Source organism: Globicephala melas, chromosome 2, assembly GCF_963455315.2.
Source record: "Globicephala melas chromosome 2, mGloMel1.2, whole genome shotgun sequence".
Lineage (NCBI taxonomy): Eukaryota > Metazoa > Chordata > Mammalia > Artiodactyla > Delphinidae > Globicephala > Globicephala melas.
The window spans coordinates 57349137-57374067 of NC_083315.2; the positions used below are offsets into that span (position 1 = coordinate 57349137).

At 50.2% G+C, this 24931-nt stretch overlaps 1 protein-coding gene across 1 annotated transcript; it reads right to left on the reverse strand.

Moving 5' to 3' along the window:
- Positions 1-3317: 3317 nt before the first annotated feature.
- Positions 3318-22158, reverse strand: CHRNB4 (cholinergic receptor nicotinic beta 4 subunit). Its single transcript, XM_030875292.2, has 6 exons — positions 22010-22158; positions 17553-17701; positions 9927-9971; positions 9714-9823; positions 7651-8638; positions 3318-4242 (listed from the first exon to the last, which is right to left on the reverse strand). Exons 1-6 carry the CDS (start codon positions 22062-22064, stop codon positions 4102-4104), a joined length of 1488 nt encoding a protein of 495 aa, XP_030731152.1. The 5' UTR covers positions 22065-22158; the 3' UTR covers positions 3318-4101.
- Between the last annotated feature and the right edge of the window lie 2773 nt (positions 22159-24931).

A 24931-nucleotide genomic window follows, 5' to 3' on the forward strand; every position in this document is an offset into this window, starting at 1 on the left:
TACTGGCAAACCACGGGGAAGAATAGGGGTCGAATCTCTGTTCCTGGCTTCCTGGGTGGGTGCGAGTCTCTCCTTTCCCCGGGCTTGGGGACCACCGGGCTAGACGGACGGTCGCCGGCCTGCCTGAAAGGTTCTAACACATCCTTAAGACGAGGACTCAAGATTTTGACACTATTAAGTAATTGTTAAATATTTTAGGAGTGATAATGGTATTTGTGTTTTTAAGAGTCCTTAGGGTTACCGTGAAGAGGAGGGTTGGAGTCAGTTGAAACAATATCGGCCATTGAGTTGGTAATTGATGAGGCTAGATGAGAAACACCTGGAGGTTTGTTATTCTAGTCTACTGTCGAATATGTTGCAATATCTTGATACAAAGTAAAACAAAAGAAAGAAAGAACCAAATTAAAAATAAGTCTTGGAGATGGAGCCATCAGAGAAAGCACTGCCCTTGCTGGCCCCTGCAGAACCTCCTCTGCCCACCGGCCCATCTGCGCCCTGGGTGCACCGGGATGGTTCTGTGACGGAGCAGACCGCCCTGGGGCCCCTTGGTCTCTCGGACCACCCCCCAGGAGTGGGGTGGGGTACCTGCAGGCTTCCTTGGAATTCCTCTATCACAGGACAGGTCAGTCACCTTTATTATTTCCAGAATGGGTCACCTACCCACATTAAAACCAAACAAAAGGAGACATTTTGCAGGATTCAGAAAATGTTTTTAAGAATTGGGACTTACTGTCAGGCCCCCATTTAGAGAATTTTCATTCTTCTGACAAGAATCCCTTTATCTGGAAAATATTGCAAATCACATATCCAACCAAGGACTTGTATCCAGAACATATAAAGAACCCTCAAAACTCAAAAGGAAGAATAGATGGGTATGAGTGATCTTATTGGGGTGATGTCAGTGTTCTAAAACTGGGTTATAGTGATAAACTTATTAAGCTCATTGAACTGTACACTTAAAATGTGTGAATTTTATGATATGTAAATTATACCTAGTTATTTTTAAGATCTCAGAAGAAAACTAAAACCCAGTTTTAAAAATGAGCAAAAGAGTTAAACAGACACTTGACCAAAAAAGGCAAAAAGCTCACGAAAAGATGTCCAACATTTGCTGCTAATGTTGTGGCAAAAATAGAAATGAGACTTCTGTTTTCTGATAAACGAGGAAAATAAGGAAACAATGAACAGGCTGGGGAAACAACATAAACAGGCCTGAAAGAGTTAATCAATCGTGGTTATTCTTCAGCTGTTACTTCTAACAAACACTTGTAGCTAGACGTCCTTCCCAAAGCTGATTACTCTCTGACTCCACATGAATTACCCTTTGCACCTGGCATTTCTTCTCCCGCTACACTCCCTTGTAGCACTCTTCATTTGGGACAGAAGGTCACTGGGCGATAACTTCAGGGACACCAGACCAGGTTGTTGAGCCACCTGATGACAGCTTTGGCCATGAATTTGTAGAACAAAAGAAATGCAAGACCTTCATTACTTTGAGCTTTATCACTTACCCCAGACCATGAGCCCCAGGCTATATAACCTTTCCCTTTTCCCCAGGGAAGGGGGCACAGCTCTTGAGGCGCTAGCTTGCTGTGTTACCCCCTTTGCCAGGCAAAGATTAAAGCCATTTTTCTCGTTTCTCCAAAACTCTGTCTCCATATTTCTTTTTGGCATCGGTGCACAGAGAGCCAAGATTTTGGTATCACTAGCCATTAGGGAAAGCAAATTAAAACCAGGGTGATATACCACTTAACAGCCACTGGGTTGGCTAAAATAAAAAAATACTGTCAATACCAAGTGCAGATGAGGAAACAGAGCAACTGCATCTCTCATACTTTGCTGGTGGGAATGCAAAACAGTTTGGCTGCTCCAGAAAACAGGTTGACAGTTTCATATAAACATACTCTCCCCATATAACCCAGCAATCACATTACTATTTATCTAGAAAAATGAAAAGTTTTGTTCACACAAAATACTATAAGTGAAATGTTTATGGTAACGGTATTGATAATTGCCCCAAACTGGTAACAACCTAAATGTGCTTCAACGGCCATATGATGGATGCAAAAGAACAAACTATTGTTACACTCTTCAACTTGGATGAATCTCAAAGGCATTATGCTGAGTGAACGAAGCCACTCTCCAGTGGTTCCATACTAACGTTGGTGCGTGCAGGATCTTTAATTGTGGCCCGTGGGATCTAGTTCCCTGACCAGGGATTGAACCTGGGCCCCCTGCTTTGGGAACATGGAGTCCTAACAGCTGGACCACCAGGGAAGTCCCCATTAGAGGTTATTCTTTTTTTTATATATAAATTTATTTATTTTGGGCTGTGTTGGGTCTCCATTGCTGCACGCAGGCTTTCTCTAGTTGCAGTGAGTGGGGTGTACTCTTCATTGTGGTGCACGGGCTTCCCGTTGCAGTGGCTTCTCTTGTTGCGGAGCACGGGCTCTAGGCGGGTAGGCTTCAGTAATTGTGGCAAGCAGGCTCAGTAGTTGTGGATCACGGACATAGTTGCTCTGCGGCATATGGGATCTTCCCAGACCGGGCTTGAACCCGTGTCCCCTGCATTGGCAGGCAGATTCTTAACCACTGCACCACCAGGGAAGTCCCTAGAGGTTCTTCTTTTTTTTTTTTTTTTCGCGGTACGCGGGCCTCTCACTGTTGTGGCCTCTCCCGTTGCGGAGCACAGGCTCCGGACGCGCAGGCTCAGCGGCCATGGCTCACGGGCCCAGCCGCTCCGCGGCATGTGGGATCTTCCCGGACCGGGGCACGAACCCGTGTCCCCTGCATCGGTAGGCAGACTCTCAACCACTGCGCCACCAGGGAAGCCCTAGAGGTTATTCTTGAAGATACTAAACTATAGTGATGGAGAAAAGCTCAGTGGTTGCCGGGGGTTAGGGGTGGAGGGACACGTGACCATAAAGGAGTAGCAGGTGGGAGCTGTTTTGGGTGATAAGTGACTCCTACATCCTGATTACATGACTCTATACATATGTTAAAATTAATAGAACAGTACCTAAAAAGTCAGTTTTATTGTATAATTTTTAAAATAGATTTTTTGAAAAGTCCTCCTCCATCGCACAAGTATTTTGAGTGCTTACGACTTGCCAGGCACTGTTCAAAAGGCAGTATGTAGGGGAAACCAATCAGAGCATGTGTGAGGGAGACACACCTGACCCAGCCGGGATAAAAAGCAGAACATGACCAGGGCCGCGGAGCATGGAGGAGAGAGCCATTCCTTTCAGGTGGGGAACAAGGGAAAGCTGCTGAGGGGAGGGGGAATCTGAGATTGAAGGAGGGATAGGAGCCATGTCTTCATTCAACAAACATTTATTGAGCACCTACTATGGGCCGAGCTCTGTCCTAGGCCCTGAGGATACCGCAGCGAACACGAAGGGCCAGGTCCCTGCTCTCACAGAGCTCACACTCTAGCGGATGAGGGTCTCGGGTACCGAGGGCTGCTGGAGGAAGGTGTCGGGGTAACGTGGCTGTGGGGAGAATGCTTTGGGATGGGTGACTGGGGAAGGCCCCTGGGGTAGGTGACATTGGACAAATGATGGATCGGAGCAGAGCCCTGAATGATGCAGCCGTGGGAAGAGCTTACGAGACATCTGAGGAAGAAGGTTTGGGTAGAATGTACAGCAAATGCAGAGGCTCTAAGCTGGGAAGATCTTGAAGCATGTGAGGGACTAAAAGAAGGCCAGTGAACCTAGTGGACAAGGAGGAGTGCAGGGAGATGGAGTGAGAGGTAAGCCGGCATGCAGGTCAGATGCCTGGCACACTGTGGGTGCCGGTGCTACACGCATCTTTATCCCCAGTGCCTGCTGCAGGGAAGGAAGCCAAGCCGGAATTAAGGTGTCCAAGGACCCTCCTGCAGCGGGTTTCCTGGGGTTCCTCCAAGGCCTTCAGAGAGGACGGTCCAGGCCCCCCCATCCTTGCCCCTCCCATGACCATGGCTGTTTGATGGGGCTGATGGCTGACAGACTCATTTATTTAGGGCCTCATCAGCCGTGACCCAGAAGGAAGCAGCAGACTGTCCGTCTGGCCACTCACGTCATCTCACCCCACATCCTGGGGGCCTCAGACATGCAGGGCAGCCTAGGGCCCTTCAGAAGGTGTGTGGGTCTGGAAGAGGGGAGGTAGGAAGAGCCCCACAGTGCCGAGCACACACACAACCACGAACACCCACAGGAACAGCCGGTCCACCACCATGGCCACGTACTTCCAGTCCTCAATGACCTGTGGGCAGACAGAGGGGCCGGTTACAGGCACCGAGCGCGGAGGTCCTCCCTGCTTTCCCTCCTTCCCCAACCTGGGGCATCACTATCTGGCCAGGGACCCCGTAGGCCACTTAGAACATGGAGTGGTAAGTTCTGAGTCTGAGGCTGGTCTTTCAGCTGGGTACCTGGGTGCTTCTCAGGTCCTCAATCCACCCCTACCCACCCTGCATGGCATCAGGGAGCCACTGGGAACCAGGCTGTATGGGAAGGTTAGGAATGGAAGGGGTTATTAACGCCACATATGTGATTCGAAACCAAACTGGATTATAAATAAGGGGAATGAAACCTGAGGATCACAGGCCCCTGATCTCATTTTCACCCCAAGCCCCCTGCCTGAGCTGGCTTTGCCCAAAGGAAGACTTGAGGTGCACCTAGCTGAGAGGGGGTTGGGCAATGGGACCCGCAGGACACCTGGAAATCCTGTTTAATTTGCTCAGTTCCATTAACGGCAGTGTCTGCTAGTTCCTGTAATTAAGACCCAGCCTCCTTCCACATCATCTGGGTTTCTCTCCACCTCCTTCCCCGCCCCCCATCTTCTCAGGCCCAGGTGTGGGGTATAGGATTGGCAGAAACATGGCTAGCCTCCTGAGGCGCCACCACAGATGTGCCTGCCTCCTTGGCCTGGGGGAGATGCCCCCAGAGAGACCCAGCATTCTGGTCTCCCTTCCCCTCACCCGCTTGCACACCCCAGCCTGTCTGGATCCTTCTGCATGCATACTTGTCCTGGTGGAGAATGGCTGCATCAGCAGAACTCAGCAGGGGCTCTGGAGCTGGAAATTCGGGCAGCAATGGGCAAGCGATGTCAGTGACCCAATTTGTCAGAGCCTCGGTCAGTGGTGTGCATCTCCCCTCCAGGATGATCCCTGCTCAACCAGCCCCACCAAACACACCCCCAGCCAAACACAGCTGCTGTCTGTTTCCTAGATGCCGCAGGCACCGCCCACTTTCCACACGGCACTCCTGGGTTTCTTTATGACAGCCCTAATTGCAAACAACCGTGTGTGTGTGCACGCGCGCGTGTGCGTGAGTGTGTGTACGCTCCTTTTCCCCTCTTTTTATATTTTTGTGCTATTTATAGTGACCAGTTAATCACCAGGGAGGGTGAAAGTGCTGAAGATGAGAAACAGCCCAGGCTGACTTAGGGGCGGGCATGCTCTGGAAGGGAAGAAAGCTGCTTCTCTCCAGCTAGACATGAGAAAGTCGATCAACCAGCAAGGCCCCCATGTGTGTCAGTTCAGGGCAAGGCACTGCGAAGGGCAAGGAATGTTAATGACATCAGAAAGATCTGAGTATGGAGCTTGGCTCTGCTCTGTGCCAGCTGTGTGACCTTGGGCCAGTTAATGAGCCTCTCTGGGCCTAGATTTTTTTTCTATTGTAGAATCGGGATTCAAGTAAATGACACTTCACAGGTTCCTGGCAGAATTAGCAGTAACGTATGTCACTTCCTGGTAGAGTGCCTGATGTGTGGTTGGAGCTCAATGAACACTGGCAAATATAATAACTGTGGGCCCTGCCTGGCTCCTTCCCACAAAATGCTTTTAATTAATTGAGTTAGAAAGAGGCAGAGGCCTGTGAGTGTCTACGGGGTGGTGAGACCTTTAGAAGAGAGAGCTCAGGATGCGGGTGGCTCAGCCAGGGCTGCAGGAGACCAGTTTCTCAACCTACATATGCACAGGAACCAGCGGGGATCTGGTGAAAAATGCAGCTGCTGGACCACTTCCCACAGAGATCCCAGCTCAGTCAGAACAGGTGGCCCCAAAGCTGTATTTTGAAAAGTTGCCCAAGTGGTTCCTAATTGCCCAGGAGGGCCCCAGTCTGTATATTAATATTTGGGAGTCAATGAATTAGGTGATACTGAGCTACTGAATGGTTCTGAACTAGAGCAAGCATAACTAAATTAATTTTTTAGAAAGTGAAATCTGATAATCCTATAGAGCTGTGCTTCTCAAACTGGACAGAGCCTAGGAACCCCCTGGGGATCTGGTGAAAATGTAGCTGCTGAGCCAGCAGGTCTGGGGTGGGGCCTGAGATGCAGCATTTCTAAACAGCTCCCAGGTGAGACCGGTGCTGCTGGTCCAAGGACCACACTCTGAGGACAAGGGTGTAGAAGAACTTGTGTCCCATATTCCGCTTGTTAGCAATTCTTTCTTTTTTTCACAGTGTAATTTTGGAGCTTTTCCACCCTGCTCTTTTCTCTTGGCACTAAATAATGGAATCCCCGTGCTTTCCCTTGAGAATGTGGCTAGTGAAAAGGAATCACAGAAAGCTAAGAACAAGGCGATGCTCTCTTTTTCACGTGCAGCTGCTTGTTGTGGCGTAAAAACCTGTTCAAAGAATCTGATTTGATAAGGTGTTAGAATGCGAACATTCCCAAGAGTCTGAAACTTGTTCTCCAGCCCAGTCTGGAAATGTATGTGAAAATGTCTAACCGTACCATCACGTTCTGTGTTTAGTTATAAAATTGTCCTTTGAAGCATTAACTTCAAAGGAATCAGTCAAGACACCTAAACTCTAGAGCTCATGGCTTTGCCCTGTGGAAGTAAACTTAACCTCTTTTTAGAAATCTGTAATTGTACTTGATAATTTATTATCCTGGTAGCAATAATATTTAAATGGATGGTTCTATACTCCTAAGAGTTATAAATGTTTGTATGGCTTCTTGGCAAGCCTGACAAGGATGGGAGCATATGCCCTTGGTGCCCTGGCCCACCTGCGTCCCTAAAGGCTGCAGAATTATTTTCCAGCCCACGGCAGCCTTCCACTATCTGCTTGCTTCTCCTCTCTTCTCTGCCCCAGGGCTTTCTCTAGCACCAAAACTGCTTGCTCCACAACCAGCTGGCAAAACCAGGAAGTGCAGGGGAGTTAATGCCCCCAAGGTTACTAGAGCCTTGGGGATGGGAGCTAATGGGCAAATACCCTCCTCCCTCCTGGGGGATGATTCTGAGAGTTGCTTCCATGCTTCCGGCTTCCGCAGAGGCTCTCTGACTGGACTAGCCTCCAGAGCCCATGGCAGTATCCTGCTCACTGATACCGACATTGGCTTTCCGCCTTTCCCTGTCTCACTTTCTCCACTTCCTCACTGTGCTTCCTGGGGATCACTTCTCAAAAAAACTCCCTCTGCCCAGGTGCTTACATCAGGCTCTGCTTTGGGGGAACCCACAACAAACCAAAAAGCATCACTTGTGCTTCCTTCCTATCCCTCGTTGCTCGAAACTAGAATAAAACTCATTTCAGTCTTGGATCCCTTATTCAAACAAAGAGTTTGAGAACCCTTGTCTCATGAATTAACTTCAGGAAATGGGAAACTGACTATATTATCCCAGCCTCTTCCATTGGGCGGGTGTTGGGGGCTGGGCTAGCAACTTACACTCTGGTCCTGATCGTCACTCTTCATGTGCTGGGCAATGAAGCTGACACCCTCTAAAGCCTCCTGCACATCCTGCTTGAACCTCCCAGAAGACCTCAGCCGGAAATCCCTGGGGATACCCGCTGAGTCAGAGCCGGCCGGAGACTTGGGAGCTGCAGAGGCAGGGTTCACAAAGTACGTGGAGTTCCCGTAGAGGTTGGAGGAGCTGGTGGGGCCCATGGCCGAGGCGGTGGTGGCGGCCTTGGACTTGGTCAGGTGAGCCTGGCTGGGCTGGGGGGCCCTGGAGGGGCTGCTGTCAGGGCGCTTCATGAAAAGGAAAGTGGGCAGCTTGTGTAGGAAGCAGCGCTTGACCCAGGGCGCCATGGTGTGTGTGCTGGGTGAGCGGTGGTGCACGTTGAGCACACAGACGCTGGTGACGATGGAGAAGGTAACCAGCACCATGGTGAACATGAGGTATTTGCCGATGAGCGGCACGTCGAGGGAGGTGGGCGGCACGATCTTGGAGATGAGCAGCAGGAAGACGGTGAGCGCCAGCAGCACGGAGATGCACAGCGTCATCTTCTCGCCGCAGTCGGAGGGCAGGTAGAAGACGAGGATGGCCAGGGAGGTGATGAGCACGCAGGGGATGATGAGGTTGATGGTGTAGAAGAGCGGCTTGCGCTTGATGATGAAGTCGTAAGTCACGTCCACGTAGCTGGGGTCCTGCGGGTTCACCGTCCTTCGCCCAGGGAGGGCAACTATGTCCCATTCGCCACTGGGGGTGAAGTCATCCATGCTGGCCGTGGGTGACTTGAGGACCATGTCGATCTCTGTGTGGTCGTAGGTCCAAGAGCGGAACTTGAGGGTGCAGTTCTGCTGGTCAAAGGGGAAGTGCTTCACCTCGATCTTGCAGGCACTCTTGTAGATGGCAGGGGGCAGCCACATGATGCTGCCATTGGAGCGGACCACCACATTGGTATAGAGAGACACCTCGTAGGTACCGTCGGCACTGGGGGTGGGGACAGGGCATGGAGGAGAATATCATGAAATCCATAGATGATGCCTGGCTGTTCTTAGAACTCGCCAAAGAGCCCTGCAGGATTATTTCTCACTAATCACTCTTCCAAACCCCCATGCCCTCACTGGAAAGGCCTGCTTTACTTGGCAACTGCCTGGCGGTGAGAGCCCTGCCATGAAACAGCGTGAAGGCTTTACATAGATTTGCTCGTTTAAGCCTCACAACAGTCCAATGAGGTAGATATTATTATCATCCCCATTTTACAGATGGGAAAAACAAGGCTCAGAGAAGTTAGTTGTCCTCTTCAAGGTCAGAAAACTAGTAAGCAGTACAGCTAAGATTTGAAGTCAGGTCTTTCTGTCCTTAGATCACCTACTCCTAATCATTTCTCGCTTCTGCTGGTACAACTGCGACCTGGGAAGTCTCTTTATCCCTCTCCACCTACCTGAGATATTTATGCATATCAAGTCAGTGCTACCAACACCCAACACTGACAAAGCAACCGAAGGTCAGAAAGAGGACAGTATGGGGCTTCCCTGGTGGCGCAGTGGTTGAGAATCTGCCTGCCAATGCAGGGGACACGGGTTCGAGCCCTGGTCTGGGAAGATCCCACATGCCGCGGAGCAACTAGGCCCGTGAGCCACAACTACTGAGCCCGCGTGTCTGGAGCCTATGCTCCGCAACAAGAGAGGCTGCGATAGTGAGAGGCCCGCGCACCGCGATGAAGGGTGGCCCCCGCTTGCCGCAACTAGAGAAAGCCCTCGCACAGAAACGAAGAGCCAAAAATAAATAAATAAATTAAAAAGCAAGTTTAGAAAGAAAGAGGACAGTATGGAGGACAGAAAGAGCACTGGACTTGGGGTCAGGATGGTGGCCCTGGTCCCAGCCGTGCCTGAGTGAGTCGCAAGGCCCTCCCCATCTCTGGCCTCCAATTCCCCATCTGTAACCGAGGGTGCTGGCTCTGCTCATCTCTAATTCCTCTTGCAGCCTGACCGCTTGGAAGTCGGGGTGAAGCACAGGGCTGGAGGCCTGGCCCTCACCACCTTGGCCAGCCCTGCCACTTAACTTGTTGTAAAGCACGATGTCAGGCAGCCAGATGCGCTTTGCGGGGATCCTCAGGATGTTCACACCCTCATAGCGGGAGCTGTTCCAGGCCAGGCGGTAGTCTGTCCATTCCTGAGCAGACAGGCAAGGCCCCGTCACTTGTAGGTCCCTCGCCGCCAAGGGGCAGCCCTGGAGAAAACGCCTCCTTGGGCTGGGGACCCTACAGGGCACTTACCTGTTTCAGCCAGACATTGGTGGTCATGATCTGTTCTCGCTCATTCTGGGGAGGGAAATGAGGTTATCAGTTCACCTGTTAGGAGGTGATAGACCACACTTTATCAAGCAAAAGTCTCCGAGCTCCAGGGCCATGTGACCAACCACCAACTTAACATCCTCGGAGGGCTCAGACGTATTTCCCACCCGACATGCCTGCGACAAACCTCATGATATTCACCCAGACCTGGGCCTCCACTGGCACTGCCATCTCAGTGAATGGCATCCCCCAGCCATACAATTCCACAAGCCAGAAACCTGGCAGTCGGCCCTGATCCCTTGCTCTCTGATCCATCAGTAAGTCCTGTAGGTTGTACCGCCTACATGAGTCTCAAATTTGTCTGCTTCTCCCCATCTCCTCTGCCACCATCATCTGTTACCTGGACTGTTGCAGTAGCCTCCCAACTGGCCTTCCTGCTCTGCCTTGGCCTGCCTTTAGTCTATTCTCTATAGAGCAATGTGGGTAATCCTTTTAAAATCTCAGCTCCTCAGACTACATCTCTCTGCTGAAACCCTCCACTCCCCTCCCATCTCATCTAAAGTGAAAGCCCAAGTTCTGCCCAGGGCCTACAAGGACATCCATGATCTGCCCCCCTCCCCCACCTCCATCCCTATTAGCTCTAGTACCTCTTACCTCAACACTTTCCTGTTTGCTCATCCCACTTCGGCTATACGTGTCTCTTTGCTTCTGCCTTTGCACATGTTATTCTCTCTTCCTGGAAATCCACACAGCTGACTTCCTCACCTTCTTCAGGTCTTCCCTGACCTTTCTACATAAAATAGCACCCCGTTCCCCTCTCTCCCTGCTTCATTTTTCTTCTTTTTTTAAAATAATTAATTAATTAATTAATTAATTAATTTTTTGGCTGCATTGGGTCTTCGTTGCTGTGCACAGGCTTTCTCTAGTTGTGGCGAGCAGGGGCTACTCTTGGTTGCAGCGTACGGGATTCTCATTTTGGTGGCTTCTCTTTGTTGCAGAGCACAGGCTCTAGGCATGCGGGCTGCAGTAGTTGTGGCTCGCGGGCTCTAGAGCACAGGCTCAGTAGTTGTGGTACACGGGCTTAGTCGCTCCGCGGCATGTGGGATCTTCCCGGACCAGGGCTCGAACCCATGTCCTCTGCATTGGCAGGCGGATTCTTAACCACTGCGTCACCCCTGCTTCATTTTTCTTTATAGCTCTTATCACCGCTGGCCACCTCTATTTGTGTATTATATGCCACCTCCTACTAGCATCTAAGTTCCTTGAGGGCAGACAGCACCTAGAAGGGTATCTGGGATGTATCAGATGTGAAATAAATATTTCCTGAAGAATATAAGAATCCTACCACAATAATCCAGGCCACCATAATCCATCTCTCACCTGAACCACTGCAAGGCCCTCCCAACTGGTCTATGACCACTCTGCACACATACCCCATACAGACACACATCTATTCTTCCTCTGCAGCCAGAAGAAACTTCCAAAGTTCCTGCCATTTCCCCCTTAATCCTATTTTTACTTAGGTCACTTCTGTGGCTTCCTTCACATATAAAATAAAAATCCAGCTCCTTCACAGGGTCTGCAAGGTCTTGCCAACTTTCCTGGCTTCATTTCACCTTTATTCTATGCCCTTCCCCCGCCATCCGCCCTGGCCTTCTTTAGTTCTCCAAATGTGTCTTGTGCTCTCCGTCTGTACCAATTTCCCTGCCTCCTCTTCACCAAGATAACTTCCAGCATCTTGATATCAGCTTGGGAATCACTTCCTTTAACTAGGTAATCATATCAGTAGAAAAAGGTTCAGTTGCCAGTCACAGAGAGCCAGAGTAACACTGCCTTAAATAAGTTTATTTCTGTCTTGTAACAGTTTGGATGTACAGGCATACCTCGTTTTATTGTGCTTCACAGATACTGCATTTTTTCAAAATCAGAGTTTTGTGGCAACTCTGTGTGGAGCATCTATTGGCACCGTTTTTCCAACAGCACTTGCTTACTTCGTGCCTCTGTGTCACATTTTGGTAATTTTTGGAATATTTTAAACTTTTTCATTATTACTGTATTTGTTACAGTGATCTGTGATCAGTATCTTTGATGTTACTACTGCAAAATATTACAACTCACTGAAGGCTCAGATGATGGTTAGCATTTTTTAGCAATAAAGTATTTTAAACTTAAGTTATGTACATTGTTTTTTAGACATAATGCTATTGCACACTGAATAGACTACAGCATAGTGTAAACATAGGTTTTATATGCACTGGGAAACCAAAAAAAATCATGTGACTTGCTTTATGGTGATATTCACTGTGTTGGCGGTGGTCTGAAACCAAACCTGCAGTATCTCTGAGGTATACCTGTAATATGGTGGCTTTGCTCTACAAATTAGGAACCCAGGTTCCTTCCAGATTTCTTCTCTACCACACCTAGAGTGTGGCTCTCATCTGCATGGTCCACAATGACTGCTGCAGCTCCAATCATTACACCCACATTCCAGACTGTTGAGGGGTAGATGGGAAGAGGAAAGAGAGGATGCATGCCAATTGTCTCCCCCCAACCCCAAATGTCTTGTTTTAATTAGAGTATTTAGGCCATTTACATTCAGTGTAGTTACTGATAAATTTGGGTTTAAACCTACCATCTGTTTTCTGTTTATTCTCTTCTCTCTTTTCTTGCCTTATTTTGGATTAACGATTTTATTACCCATTTCTCCCGATATTAATGTGACTCTTCTTTAGGTAGTTACTCTGGAGTCTGCAATATGCATATACTTGACTTTTTAGCATCTAATATAAATTAGTTCTTTCATCACTTCCAGAACAAGGCAAGAACTTTAGAACATTTCAATTTTATCTACCCCCTCCTTACTTTTGGGTTATTGTCATGTGTCTAATTCTACATATAATTAGAACCTTGCAAGATTTTTTTTTGTTTTCTTATACTGTCAATATCAATTCAAATTCACCCATATATTTACCCTTTCTGTTGTGCTTCATTCTTTCCTACATTTCTATATTTCCATCTGGGATCATTTTCCGTATTGGGTCTTCTTGTATTAAATTCTTTCTCTCTCTCTCCTGAAAACATCTTTATTTCACCTTCCTTTTTTTTTTAAATAAATAAATTTGTTTATTTATTTATGGCTGTGTTGGGTCTTCGTTGCTGTGCGCAGGCTTTCTCTAGTTGCAGTGAGTGGGGGCTACTCTTTGTTGTGGTGTGAGGGCTTCTCATTGTCGTGGCTTCTCTTGTTGTAGAGCACAGGCTCTAGGTGCACAGGCTTCAGGAGTTGTGGCACGTGGGCTCAGTAGTTGTGGCTTGCGGGCTCTAGAGCTCAGGCTCAGTAGTTGTGGCCCACAGGCTTAGTTGCTCCATGGCATGTGGGATCTTCCCAGGCTAGAGCTCGAACCCGTGTCCCTTGCATTGGTAGGCAGATTCTTAACCACTGTGCCACCAGGGAAGCCCTCACCTTCATTTTTTTTTTATTTTTTTTGTTTTTTGGTTTTTGTTTTTGCAGTATGTGGGCCTCTCACTGTTGTGGCTTCTCCCGTTGCAGAGCACAGGCTCTGGACGCGCAGGCTCAGCGGCCATGGCTCACGGGCCCAGCCGCTCCACGGCATGTGGGATCTTCCAGGACCGGGGCACGAACCCTTGTCCCCTGCATCGGCAGGTGGACTCTCAACCACTGCACCACCAGGGAAGCCCGTCACCTTCATTTTTAATTATATTTTTACTGGTGGTATATTTCTAGGTTTGCAGTGTTTTCTTGCAGCACTTAAAAAATGTCATTCAATTTTCTGGCTTCCATTTTCAGCTGTTAGTTTTATTGTTGCTTCTGACTTTTGTTTCCCCCGACTGCTTTTAAGATTTTCTTTTTCTTTGGTTGTCAGGAGTTTGAGTATGATGTACCTGGATATGATTTTCTTTGTATTTACCCCTCATAGGGTTCACAGAGCCTCTTGCATGTGTAGCTTAATGTCTTTAGTTAGTTTTGGAAAATTCTCAGTCAGTATCACTTCAACCTTTGCTTCTTATTTTTATTCCCATTCTTTCTGGAACTCCAAATACACATTAGACCTGACATTTTTATCCTGTATCATATTATCTTCTTTTCTGTATTTTCCTTTCTTTTTTCTATAATTTGTCTAGATATTTTCATTTGACCTCTCTTCCTGTTCATTAACTTTCTCTTCTGCTATGACCAATCTGCTATTAAACCCATCTAATAAATTTTAACCTCCATCATTATAAGTTTCTTGAACATATTAATGCATCGCATTTTAAGAATGTTTATTTATTTTATTTATTTATTTGCGGTACGCGGGCCTCTCACTGTTGTGGCCTCTCCCGTTGCGGAGCACAGGCTCCGGATGCGCAGGCTCAGCGGCCATGGCTCATGGGCCCAGCTGCTCTGTGGCATGTGGGACCTTCCCAGACCGGGGCACAAACCCGTGTCCCCTGCATCAGCAGGCGGACTCTCAACCACTGCGCCACCAGGGAAGCCCTATTTTGTTTATTTTTAATAGTGGTAAAATACATATAAGTTTTACCATCTTAACGGTAGTTATTTAAAAGTCTACGTCTGATGACGCCAATATTTGAATCATTTGTGTGTCTGTTTCTCTTCTTTTCTCTCTTCGTTTTTTCTTATTTAGTCTTGTCTTATTGCCTGCCTAGTAAGTTTTTATCTGACTTTATCTGCCTCCAGGGACGACTGACTTTGGCTTTATGGCAGGCAGTTAGAGGAAGGACAGATCACCTTCATCTAGTCTGTGACTGAGCTGGTTCAAAGCAGGTTTTAGTTTTTGTGAGGGCTGGTCTGTTCTTGATTCATTTTGACTCTTAGCGATGCTCCTTGCAAGGTCCTCACCTCCTTAGTGGGGCTCCAATTCCAATTTGTGTCATCCTAGCCCTGTAAGAGTGCCAAGCATTCAGCTAGGCTTCCCAGCCTCTTAGCCACCACTCTGTACTCAGCTCCCTAGCCCCTTGGCTCTATACTGTTTACCAATCATCAAACAACAGGAAAAGCACCAGAAGCTACCAGGGTCACCTCCTGGATCCTGGTCCTTCAAGTCCTGGCTAAGCTCTCTAAGACCTTCAAACAGATTTGGGGTAGGACAGGCATTTTTGTCCCCCTTTTCTAATTGTTCTTGTGGAAAAGTTAATCTGCAACAAGATACTCTGTCATTACAGAAAGTTGAAAACCTTCATCTGTCTTAAAAAATAATTTTTTTAAAGTTGAGGTACAATTTACATACAGTGAAGTTGAGGTACAATTCACAGACAGTGAAATGCATAGATCTTAAGGGTACAGTTTGATCAGTTTTAACAATGCATTATTCAGGTAACCCACCTCCTTTCTAGGTATAGAACATTTCTGCCACCCAGAAAATTCTCTCCTTCTTTAGTCCAGTGCCTTAGTCCCCTTTACTCCCCCACAGCTGCCTTCCCAAAGGCAGTCCTGGCCTTCCCAAAGAGCTGCTTCTGAAGGCTTGCTGGCCTTACACAGCACAAACTCCCTGCCTGCTCCCTAGAAACTTCCATCTTTAAATTGGTTATGCCCATAACCCTTCCTCCTTGAAAACCAACCCTGAAATACAAAAGGAAAAATAACCCCCCAAACCTCATATTTGTTCTGTACACAGCTTTCAGGATTATGACAGCTCACAGTGCTACACTGATAGGCATGGGGCTGGAGGCTGTGTGCCCTCCTCCTTCTGGTAACTTCTGTTATCCCACAGGGACCACAGAGCAGATCTGGCAGGGGCAGCCTTAGCCTGGAAGTGTGGCTAGAGAGCTGCCTTCCTGTTCCCCCTCACCAGGGCAGCAGCTGCAAGGCAGCAGCTGCAAGGCTGCAGCTGGGCTCACTCCATTAAGCAAAAAGCCTTTGGCTGGACAATAACACTCAGACACCAGCCTGGGAGTGGCCTGGCTGGAAGCACTTATTCCTTCCAGTTGGCCTTCGGAGGGGAGAGGGACAGAGAGCACAGGCTTTTCACCCCTCCCCCATTCTTGGGCTGTGCTTCCTCCCAGGGGAGGAAGCCAGCCATTAATCTGGCCAAAGCCTTCAGTGAGGGCTGTAGGTTGGAGGGGCTGGGTTTGTGAGGGCTGAGTGTGCTAGAGAGAGAGGGTGGCAGTAAGAAGGCAGCCACCAGACCAGAGGAGGCTCAGCCGCATTGGTTGGCTTCCCAAGGCTCAGGAGGCGAGGCACGGTGGATTTCCAGTGTGCTGGCAAGGTCTTGGGAAAAGGAGTGGCCAGTCAGTGTGCAGGGCTGGGAGTCAGGCAATTTGGGATCTACTTCTGGCATCGCCAGAACTCCTGGACAAGGTCCTAGGTTGTTCATCTGATCTTTTTCCATATGCATAAATTAAGGAATTTGTCTAAACTTTGAGACCCCTGACTTGGCCTCTAAGTCATGATTCTTTCATTCCAGAAATGCCGTCTGTGCCTTTGCACGTGCTCTTCTCTTTGCTAGGGATATCCTGCCCACTTTGTGCACTCTAGTTTCCCAGTTTGGAGTCACCTGCCAATCCATATCCCAGAACCAGTTAAAATGCTTTGGCTTCAAGCATAGCTGGATGTTCCACAAAACATCCAACTACGAGCGGCTAAAACAATAAGGACATCTGTTATATCACATAAGAGAGCAGGCCAATCATTTCAGCGTTGGTTAATGCAGTAATTCAATGATGTCGGGATTCTAGGTTGTTGACAGTGATGTTAGGACTCTGATTCTCCTGTTTTTCCCCCACAATCATAAGATGGAGGCCATAGTTCCAAATATAAAACCTTCACATGACAATGTCTATGGCAGGAAATGGCAAATCTTTTCTTGGGTCCCTTTTTGAGTATAAGGAAAACTTTCCCAGAGATGCCCCGCCCTTTTAGGCAGCCCCTACATCCCAGTGCCAGGGCTACAGCTCTTGCCTAAGCCTTAACTAATTATTGGCTGGAGGAATAGAATTACCATGGTTAGCTACGACTTAACCATACGTGGCAAGGAGGCCGGAGAAGGGCCCATGAAGTTCGTGAGTATCCAATATCAAGTCATAGTTTTATTAACAAAGAAGTTGTGAGGCAGGAATGTCCACTGGGTAGACCGCCAATGGGCCTGCCATAGACAAGGTGGGCCTCCAACATGGCCATAAGCTTCTCCTCCTTCTACCCTATCATCTCCCCCAGTCTGCTCAACAGATGACCTCACATACCCCCTACCTACTGGGGGGAGATAGGAACTAGGTACAGAAACCGATGGGTACAGAGGCCCAGGTGTAGGGACAGGGCCAGAGGCAGCTGCTGCATCGGTCTAGCCAACTGAGGGTCTGGGTAAATGAGGGCGATCACTGCAGGTATGGAAGTGAAGAATGGATTACAGAGTGCAAAAGTAGGGTTGTCAGGTCTTGATGTGTGGATGTGGGGCCTCGTAGGGAGTGCTGAGGAAGGTGCCTGAGGGAACCATGGCTCATTGCTAATCTTCCCTGTGGCCCTTTCCACATCCCCACGCACAGGTTTGGAGCCCTGCCCCTGGAAGCAGCTCTGAGGGGGGCATGCATATGAGGAGCACGTAGCATACTGTGTCCAGCCGTGGGGAAGGCGCAGCTGCCCCCTGTACCTACCACACTGATGAGCTGCGCCAGGGAGAGCTGCAGCTGGATGGAGATGAGCTCTGAGGAGCTGGTGGCTGGGCGGATCAGGTTGTTGTAGCGGGTTTTGTTCAGGAGGTCATCCATGAGCTTCTCCTCCGCGTTGGCCACGCGGCAGTCCCCTGGGAAAACACATAGTCAGATCTGCTGGGTCCTCATCCAGCTGATGGCAGTGAAAGGGAGAGCTGCGAGGGCCGGAGAGCACAAGTGCCCTCGGGGCCAGCTGGAGCAGCTAAGGGGCTGCCAGGCCTGCCTCTCCTTGGAGACTTCAAATTAAATCTACCCAAGACAGAGCTCAGCCCTCTCCTCCCACGCCCTACATCTTCCTCCTCCTGTTCCGTCTAGCAATGAATGGCACCCCACACTCTAGACATCTAGTCCAAAACCTGGGCATCTGTTTTGACCCTTTCCTTGGTTCATCCAAGGGGCCACCCAGTTCTGTCTATTCTACTTTCCAAATCTCTCAGTCTGTCCTCCCCTTTCCATCCCTCCTGGTCCTGGCTCACCACCCTGCCCCAGGCTCTTCCAGTAGCCTCCTTGCTGGTCTCCCCACCCCCACTCTGCCCCTGCCATCATGTCCCATTCAGTGCCAGAGTGGTCTTCCTGCAGCTACTGAACCAGAGCCCATCCCTGCCCGTAACCTCTCAGAGCTGTAGGCAGAATTCAAATCCAAACGTTCCGGCTTGGCATCCAAAGCCCCTTGGCACCAGCATTTCTTCCTCAACCTGATCTCTTCTTACCTCTCCACCTCTATGCCCAGGTACTGTATATTTTGGCCATATATACCGCTTTCCTTTCCCCATGTGGCCTTCATTGTCTCACTTCTAAATCTTCAAGCACACTCTTTCTTCTGCCAGGACAGCCCCCCGGCGACCAGCCGTCAAATATCTGAGAGTCTTTCTTGTGCCAGGCATTGTGTTATGCGCTGGGGGTAACAGCCAGCAAAAACCCTGGCTCCTGCCCTCAGGGAGCCTCCTGTGTAGTGGAGGAGAGAGATTATTCAAACGTGGGTTTGTGTGCAGAGCTGGGGAGATGGTGGTGCTTTCACTGAAAGAGCAAAGGCCTGGGCTAGGGGGAGTTTGCTGGGATCAGACTTGGCCCTACAGCGTTCAGGGTGTACCTTGAGACACCAAATGGAGGGGTCCAGCTGGCAGTTGGCTCCTGGTCTGGAGCTTAAAGGAGAGGTCTGGGCTCAGAACCATACCTGCGAGCCAGCAAATGCAGCCTCCCGCAAGGAGCCTGACCTGGCCGGGAGCCCCACTGAGCTCCCACAGCCCCAGATCTGCCCCTTTTCACAGCCCAGATCTCTTGCCATGTGGCGTTTGGGTCTTTGTCCCATCTCCCTCACACGTCTGGGAGTGAAGGGGAGGTTCAGGAACTCCATCGTTCACTCTGGTGACGTCAGGTAAGGGCAGTTTGGGGAGGGGCCTGGGAAAGAGGGAGCCTCAGAGGAAGGTCAAGGACACCTGAGCAGGAGACCCCAGGAACAGGGGAAGAGATGCAGGTGTGCAGAGCAAACAGTGTCGGGGGGCAGGCAAGGAAGTGGGTAAAGGATAAGGGAATAAGGGAGGCTGAGGAGGTGGGGTTGGGTCTGCCGGCTCACCAGGCCCAGGACTGGGATTACATCCTCCGCTGAGGGGCCAGTTCACTCTGTTTTACCAAATCCCACCCTCTGGATGCGGCCAGAGGGCCCAGAGTGTGAACTGCCTGACAGAGCAAGTCTGAGGTGGACTCCTGGGTGGGTGCTGGGCTGGACACGAGGCCACGGAGAGCAGCCACCACCCTGCCTGCTCCATGCACTTTCCAACTCATTGCCTATCTGGAGCAAATGCAGCCTTTAGTGCCTGTGAAAGATGCTCCCAGGGCACCCGCTGCCCACTGTCCCTCCCCCAACCTGCCCCAGGCTGTCCAGAGGGGGTCCTGTGGATGCTTGGCCTACATACTGAGCCCTGCCTCTCATACCCTGGACCCCCTCCCAGAGGCCAGCCGCTTGAATCCCCTGGAAGCCAGTCTGTAGCCCCAGGTTATAGCTGGGTCTCTCCCATAGCCCCTCTTTATTATATATATTTGAGTTGACCCATCATTTCAGCAGGGTATGACTTGCCCAAGTCCATCAAGCATGTCTGGGACAGCTCGGGTCAGAATCTGAGGCTTCTGGTCCCCAGCCCTGCAGTGCTGGGGGAGGCTGGATCCCACGTCTCTGCAGCCCCAGGAGGCTGGTGTACCTAGGTTCCTGAGAGGCATGGGCTGCTCTGCAGGCTGCGGGGGCTTCTGTTCCTGCTCCAAGCCCACCTGGGATGCTCAGGTTGCTCACCTTCGGGCCTGTCCTGCCTCTCAGTCATTCAGCTGGCCCCCAGGGACCCTCACCCATCTTGAGGACCAGTTGTGGGATCCAGAGAAAGAGGTTCCGAAAACCTTAGACCATTTAGCCCACTCTCTATTTCTTATCTGGGGAAACTGAGACCAAAGAGGGCGAGGAACTTACTCAAGGAGTCCCAGCAAGTCAGAGGCAGAGCCAGTTAGAGGCCCTCCCCTAACCCCTGTGTCTTCTTTCGCGCCCTTGCTAACTTCCCCGTAAGGAGCCTGTCCCTGCAGAAGCCATGTTGGTGTCCACAGCCAAGTGTGTACTCATGCCTGTGCCTGTGTTTGTACTTGTATACATGCATGGGGGGCAGAGGGGTTTCCAAACTATATTTGTTTAGGCTTTTCAGTCTACTGCTTTATGCCTGTGAGGCCTGCCGGGTTCAAAAGACAAGGAACAGGCCTCTCACCCCCAGATGACAGGGGTGGCCCAGAAGAGGTGGAAGCTTCTAGGGCACAGTTGGGGGTCACCTCCCAGCCCTGGGGCCGGCACAGTTACACAAAGAGGCCACCACTAGGGGTCAGTCATGACCCAGTGATTCTGAGAAGGAGTGGGCCCGCCCTGCCTCTGTCCAGGGCCTTGCCTTCCTTGGCCTTCTCTGGAAAAACTGCTCCCCACCAGTAAGGGGTTAACGAACAGCCTGAGAGGAAGCCATGGCTGGAATTCTAAAACGTGTGAGTGTGTGTACAGTCTGAAAAAGCAGGGCTAATGGTAAAAATCTATATTGGTAAAATGGAAAGGCAATACCTATTGGTTTGGAATACAAACCACAGAAAGTCAAGGGTCAGTGGAATCTTGGCAAGCGGGCATCTGAAAGGCAGCGTGATTTTCAGTGGCATATGTTTGTCCTTAACTGAGAAAGGGAACAAGAGATTTGTATTTATTAAAAGGCAGCTATGGATTCTTTTAAAAAAGTTGAGGTTATTACGTGTTACGAAAAGCTCACAATATATTATCAGTAGCTTCTCCAATCATGTGCAAGAATCACCTGGATACGGGTATAAATGCAGATTCCCAGGCTCCACTTCCGGAGATTCTGATCCTGTGAGCCTAGGATGGGGCCCTGGGGATGTGTAGTGGGTGTTTCTGATGCAGGTGGCCCCAGGACCGTCCTTAAGAAACACTGCAACTGACTCACATCTGAGTCCCTAAGTATGTAGTCAAGGCATATCATCCCCATAGAACAGATAGGGAAACTGAGGCCCAGAGAGGGTCACTGAGCAAGTGGTGACAGATCCAGGATGCACACATGGAGTGCAGACACCATCTTTGGTGAGATCTCCGCTTCCCTATAGGAACTTCATATGTCCCCCTACCCCTTACCTCCAACACCCCTGGTGGTGTGTCTCTGTCCAAGGAAGATATAGCCCTGGTCCTCTAGGCTGACTAGGGCTTGGAGGACAAGCTTGGGCTGGAGGGAAGGAGCTGAAAGAGTCCTTGGAACTCAGGTGGGGAGACTGAGGCCGGGAGCAGACAATCCTCACCATATCTGGACTCGCCTTGGAAGGGCTGACTGGATTTCCCTTCTGGGTGTCTGCAGGTTCCTGAGGGGCAGGCTCCACTTCACCAGCCCCGCACTCAGCCAAGCTGGCTGCCCCGGCCGGCCAACCGCTAGGAGTGGGTGACCAGAGGCAGAGGTGCCATAAAAGTGTGTTTCTAGGAGATCCACCCCCAAACACACTTGGGCTGGCGAGTTGGGTAGCGCCACCCTCCACTCTCAGGCTAAGTTTCCCTATCTACAGTAGCGCTGGGATTAAGCAGAGCTGCCTGTCAAGCGGGTACCACTCAGCCCCGCTGCCCAGCCCAAAGGCGCTCCATATGGAGGGTGGCCCTGGCGGCCGCGCAGAGGACAGGCGGTCCCCACCCCAAACGTCGCAGACCCACTCATCCTGACCCGCCCCTGCTGCCGCAAGTGGGCTTAGTCCCGCCCACGCCCCCATTCGTCCCGGACAATCTCGGGCCACTCCCCTGGGTGCTCGACACCCTCCCTTCCTTCCCACCTGTGGCCAGTCCAGCCGGGCTCTGGCCGACCCAGGCGTCCCTCCCTCCTTCCCCGAAGAGAACTCACCTCGCCCACAAAGGGCAACCAGGGAGAAAAGGAGCAAGGGGAGCGGGCTTCTCATGACGGGCGGGGGCTGGAGAGGCAGCCGAGGCGAGTTCAGCGGTCGGACTACCCGGGCACCGGCGGCCGCGGGCAGGCGAGTGAGAGCCGGTGCCCACGGCCTCGGAGGTTTGAAGTCGTGGTGACGGCGGGCACTAGGACCCCGGGGAGAGCCCAGCCAAGCCCGCTTGGGGGTAGCAGCTGTGAGCTACGCCCACAAGGGGATGGGGCGGGGCAGAAGAGACCCCAGGGGCGGGGCCGGCACCAACCCGGCGGGACTGGCTCTTTTCGGCCAACTGCCTAGGGTCGACTCCCAGCGGCTGGCCTCTGCACTTCCCGACCTACTCCGGCCTCCAACTTTCCTTGAAGGGAGGTCGGCGGGACCGTGCATGCACCCTTTGTACAGCTGGGGAGACTGAGGCAGACGCTGGCTCGGGATCCCTCTACTGTTGGGGAAAGTGGTTGTACTCCAGCCGGGAGGTCCCTGGGCTTTGTCTGCCGTCAGGACCCAGGAGGTCTTTCAGAAAAAGATCTCAAGTCTATGCTCATGCGGTTTGCTGAAAAAAGGGAGCACTGCAGGGAGTGGGGAGTAAGCCAGCTGGAGTGGGGCGCAGCTATCTGCAGACATTGGGGAAAGGGCGCTTAGGAAAAGCGTGTGGAATTTGGGAGGGTGAAATAGCTCAGGGTCCCCTTACCTAGATTGGGTGACTGGGGAAGGGACAGGATGGAGCCAGAGTGGGCTGGCTGTGTCCTCCCCCTTGAGCCTTACAACCTGTGCTGACCCCAGGCAGCTCTGGTGACTCAAGGGAGCAAGCACCCCCTCCTCCAGCCAGGTGGTCCTGGGTAAGTGTCGGAATCAGTATCATTCCCTTGGGAGCTGGGGGACCTCACAGGCTAGGCATCAGTGCCAGGGCAGCCCTACTTTTGGACCTGGCCAGAAGTGGTGCCTCAATCCAGGATCCAAAAGAGCCTTTGGCATATTCCTGTAGCCCATGGCACTCCTCGCTCGCACTCCACCTCCCCACCCACCCCCTCCCCTGTCTGGGTTCCAACAGGCAAACCTAACGACTGGGACTTCCCTGGTGGCACAGTGGTTAGGAATCCGCCTGCCAATGCAGGGGACATGGGTTTGAGCCCTGGTCTGGGAAGATCCCACATGCTGCGGAGTAACAAACCCATGCTCCACAACTGCTGAGCCTGTGCTGTAGAGCCCATGAGCCACAATTACTGAAGCCTACGTACCCTAGAGCCCACACACTGCAACTACTGAGCCCGCGTGCTGCAACTACTGATGCCCGCAGGCCTAGAGCCCGTGCTCCACAACAAGATAAGCCACCACGATAAGAAGCCCGCGCACCGCAGCGAAGCATAGCCCCTACTTGGGGCAACTAGAGAAAAGCCAGGCACAGCAATGAAGACCCAACACAGCCAAAAAAAAAGAAAAACTAACAACTGGAGGGAGGGTGGGAAGGGCAGGGTCTGGGAGAGTGATCGCCTACAAACGGCAGCTTTGCCACCTTCTCTCCAGGACTCTCAGTCTTGCTATCATATTGCTTCCCCCAATGTCTTTTTTGCTATAATCTGACATGTTGACATATTCTTCTAAAAGGAACACTGTTGAAATGGAGCTGACTTTCCCTTTAAGATGGCTTGTAGAATTAAGGTTTGAGTGCATCCTCTCCTCTCCAAACTGCAGCAATAAATACGTGAAATATATAAAGCAAACCAAAAAGACATAGCCAGGCTGAAAAAATAAGATCTCCATGAACTAAAATCAAAAAAGAAATGCAAAGTGATGGGGGTGCTGAAGCCTGGAGCCTGCTGGGCTCTGGAAGCCAAAGGCAGTGGCAGGTCCTTAGTGATAAAAAGGGACTAAAAGACTCCTGGATAGAAGCTGGGGGCTTGAATGTACCCCAGTCCCTGAAAGGATGCTAGGGTAGGGATGCTGCTGCTGACCTGTTATCTGAGGCCCTAACTTCATAGGATGTGTATTATCCCTCATGTACCACAGTATGGGAGCTTGAAAATGCCATAAAACTTGGAGGCATCTGCAAAACCTTAAGTTAGGTAAGCAAAGGTGAGAGGGTAGGAAGGGAGAGAGAGAGGGAGAGGGTATGATGTCCATTCAAAACAGCCTAACTTGTGCTGGAACATAAGTGAAGTGCTCAGAGAATGATCCAGAAAGGATTCCACTGACCAGATCTGGGACAATTTTAGCATTAAAATAAATAATATTGATGAATACTCATTGAATAAAATTAGAAACTTTAAGACTATATTGAAGTAAATAAATGATGAAAGTTTGATGAGAAATGAGGAACTTACATAGTTTCAAAGTACCTCCTCACAAAATACTTATTAATTATAAGGGGGAAAAGAGTTGACAGAGGAGAAACTTTGCAGATACCACCTGTGGTAGGCTGAATAATGATCCCCAAAGATGTCCACATCCTAATCTTGGAACCTGTGGATGTCACTTTATATGGTGAAAGGAACTTTGCAGATGAGATTAAATTAAAAGGTCTTGGGATGGGGAGATTTTCCTGGTGGGACCGATGTAGTCACAGAGATCCTTATAAAGGGAGACAGGGATCAGAGTGACAGAATGTATGTGAAGATGGAAGCAGAGATTGGAGTGATGTATACATGAGCTAAGGAATGTCAAGGCAGCCTCCAGAACTGAAGAGGCAAGGAACAGATTCACCTTTGGAAACTTCAGAAGGAACCAGTCATGCCAGTTCATTGATTTTAGCCCCATAAGACTGATTTTGGACTTCTCACCTTCAGACCTGTAAGAGAAAAAAATTTATGTTTTTTCAAGCCATTTGTGGTAATTTCTTACAGCATCATTAGGAAACCAATATACTACCTTAACCAAGTGATCAAAAT

Excerpts from the sequence above, each read along its gene's own strand:
- CHRNB4 (XM_030875292.2), bottom strand. The coding sequence starts at position 22,064 with ATGAGAAGCCCGCTCCCCTTGCTCCTTTTCTCCCTGGTTGCCCTTTGT. Across the intron at positions 8,639-9,713 it reads GACATCGTGCTTTACAACAA|TGCCGACGGTACCTACGAGG; the intron begins GTTAAGTGGCAG and ends CCCCACCCCCAG. Across the intron at positions 4,243-7,650 it reads GTGACGATCAGGACCAGAGT|GTCATTGAGGACTGGAAGTA; the intron begins GTAAGTTGCTAG and ends GTCTGCCCACAG.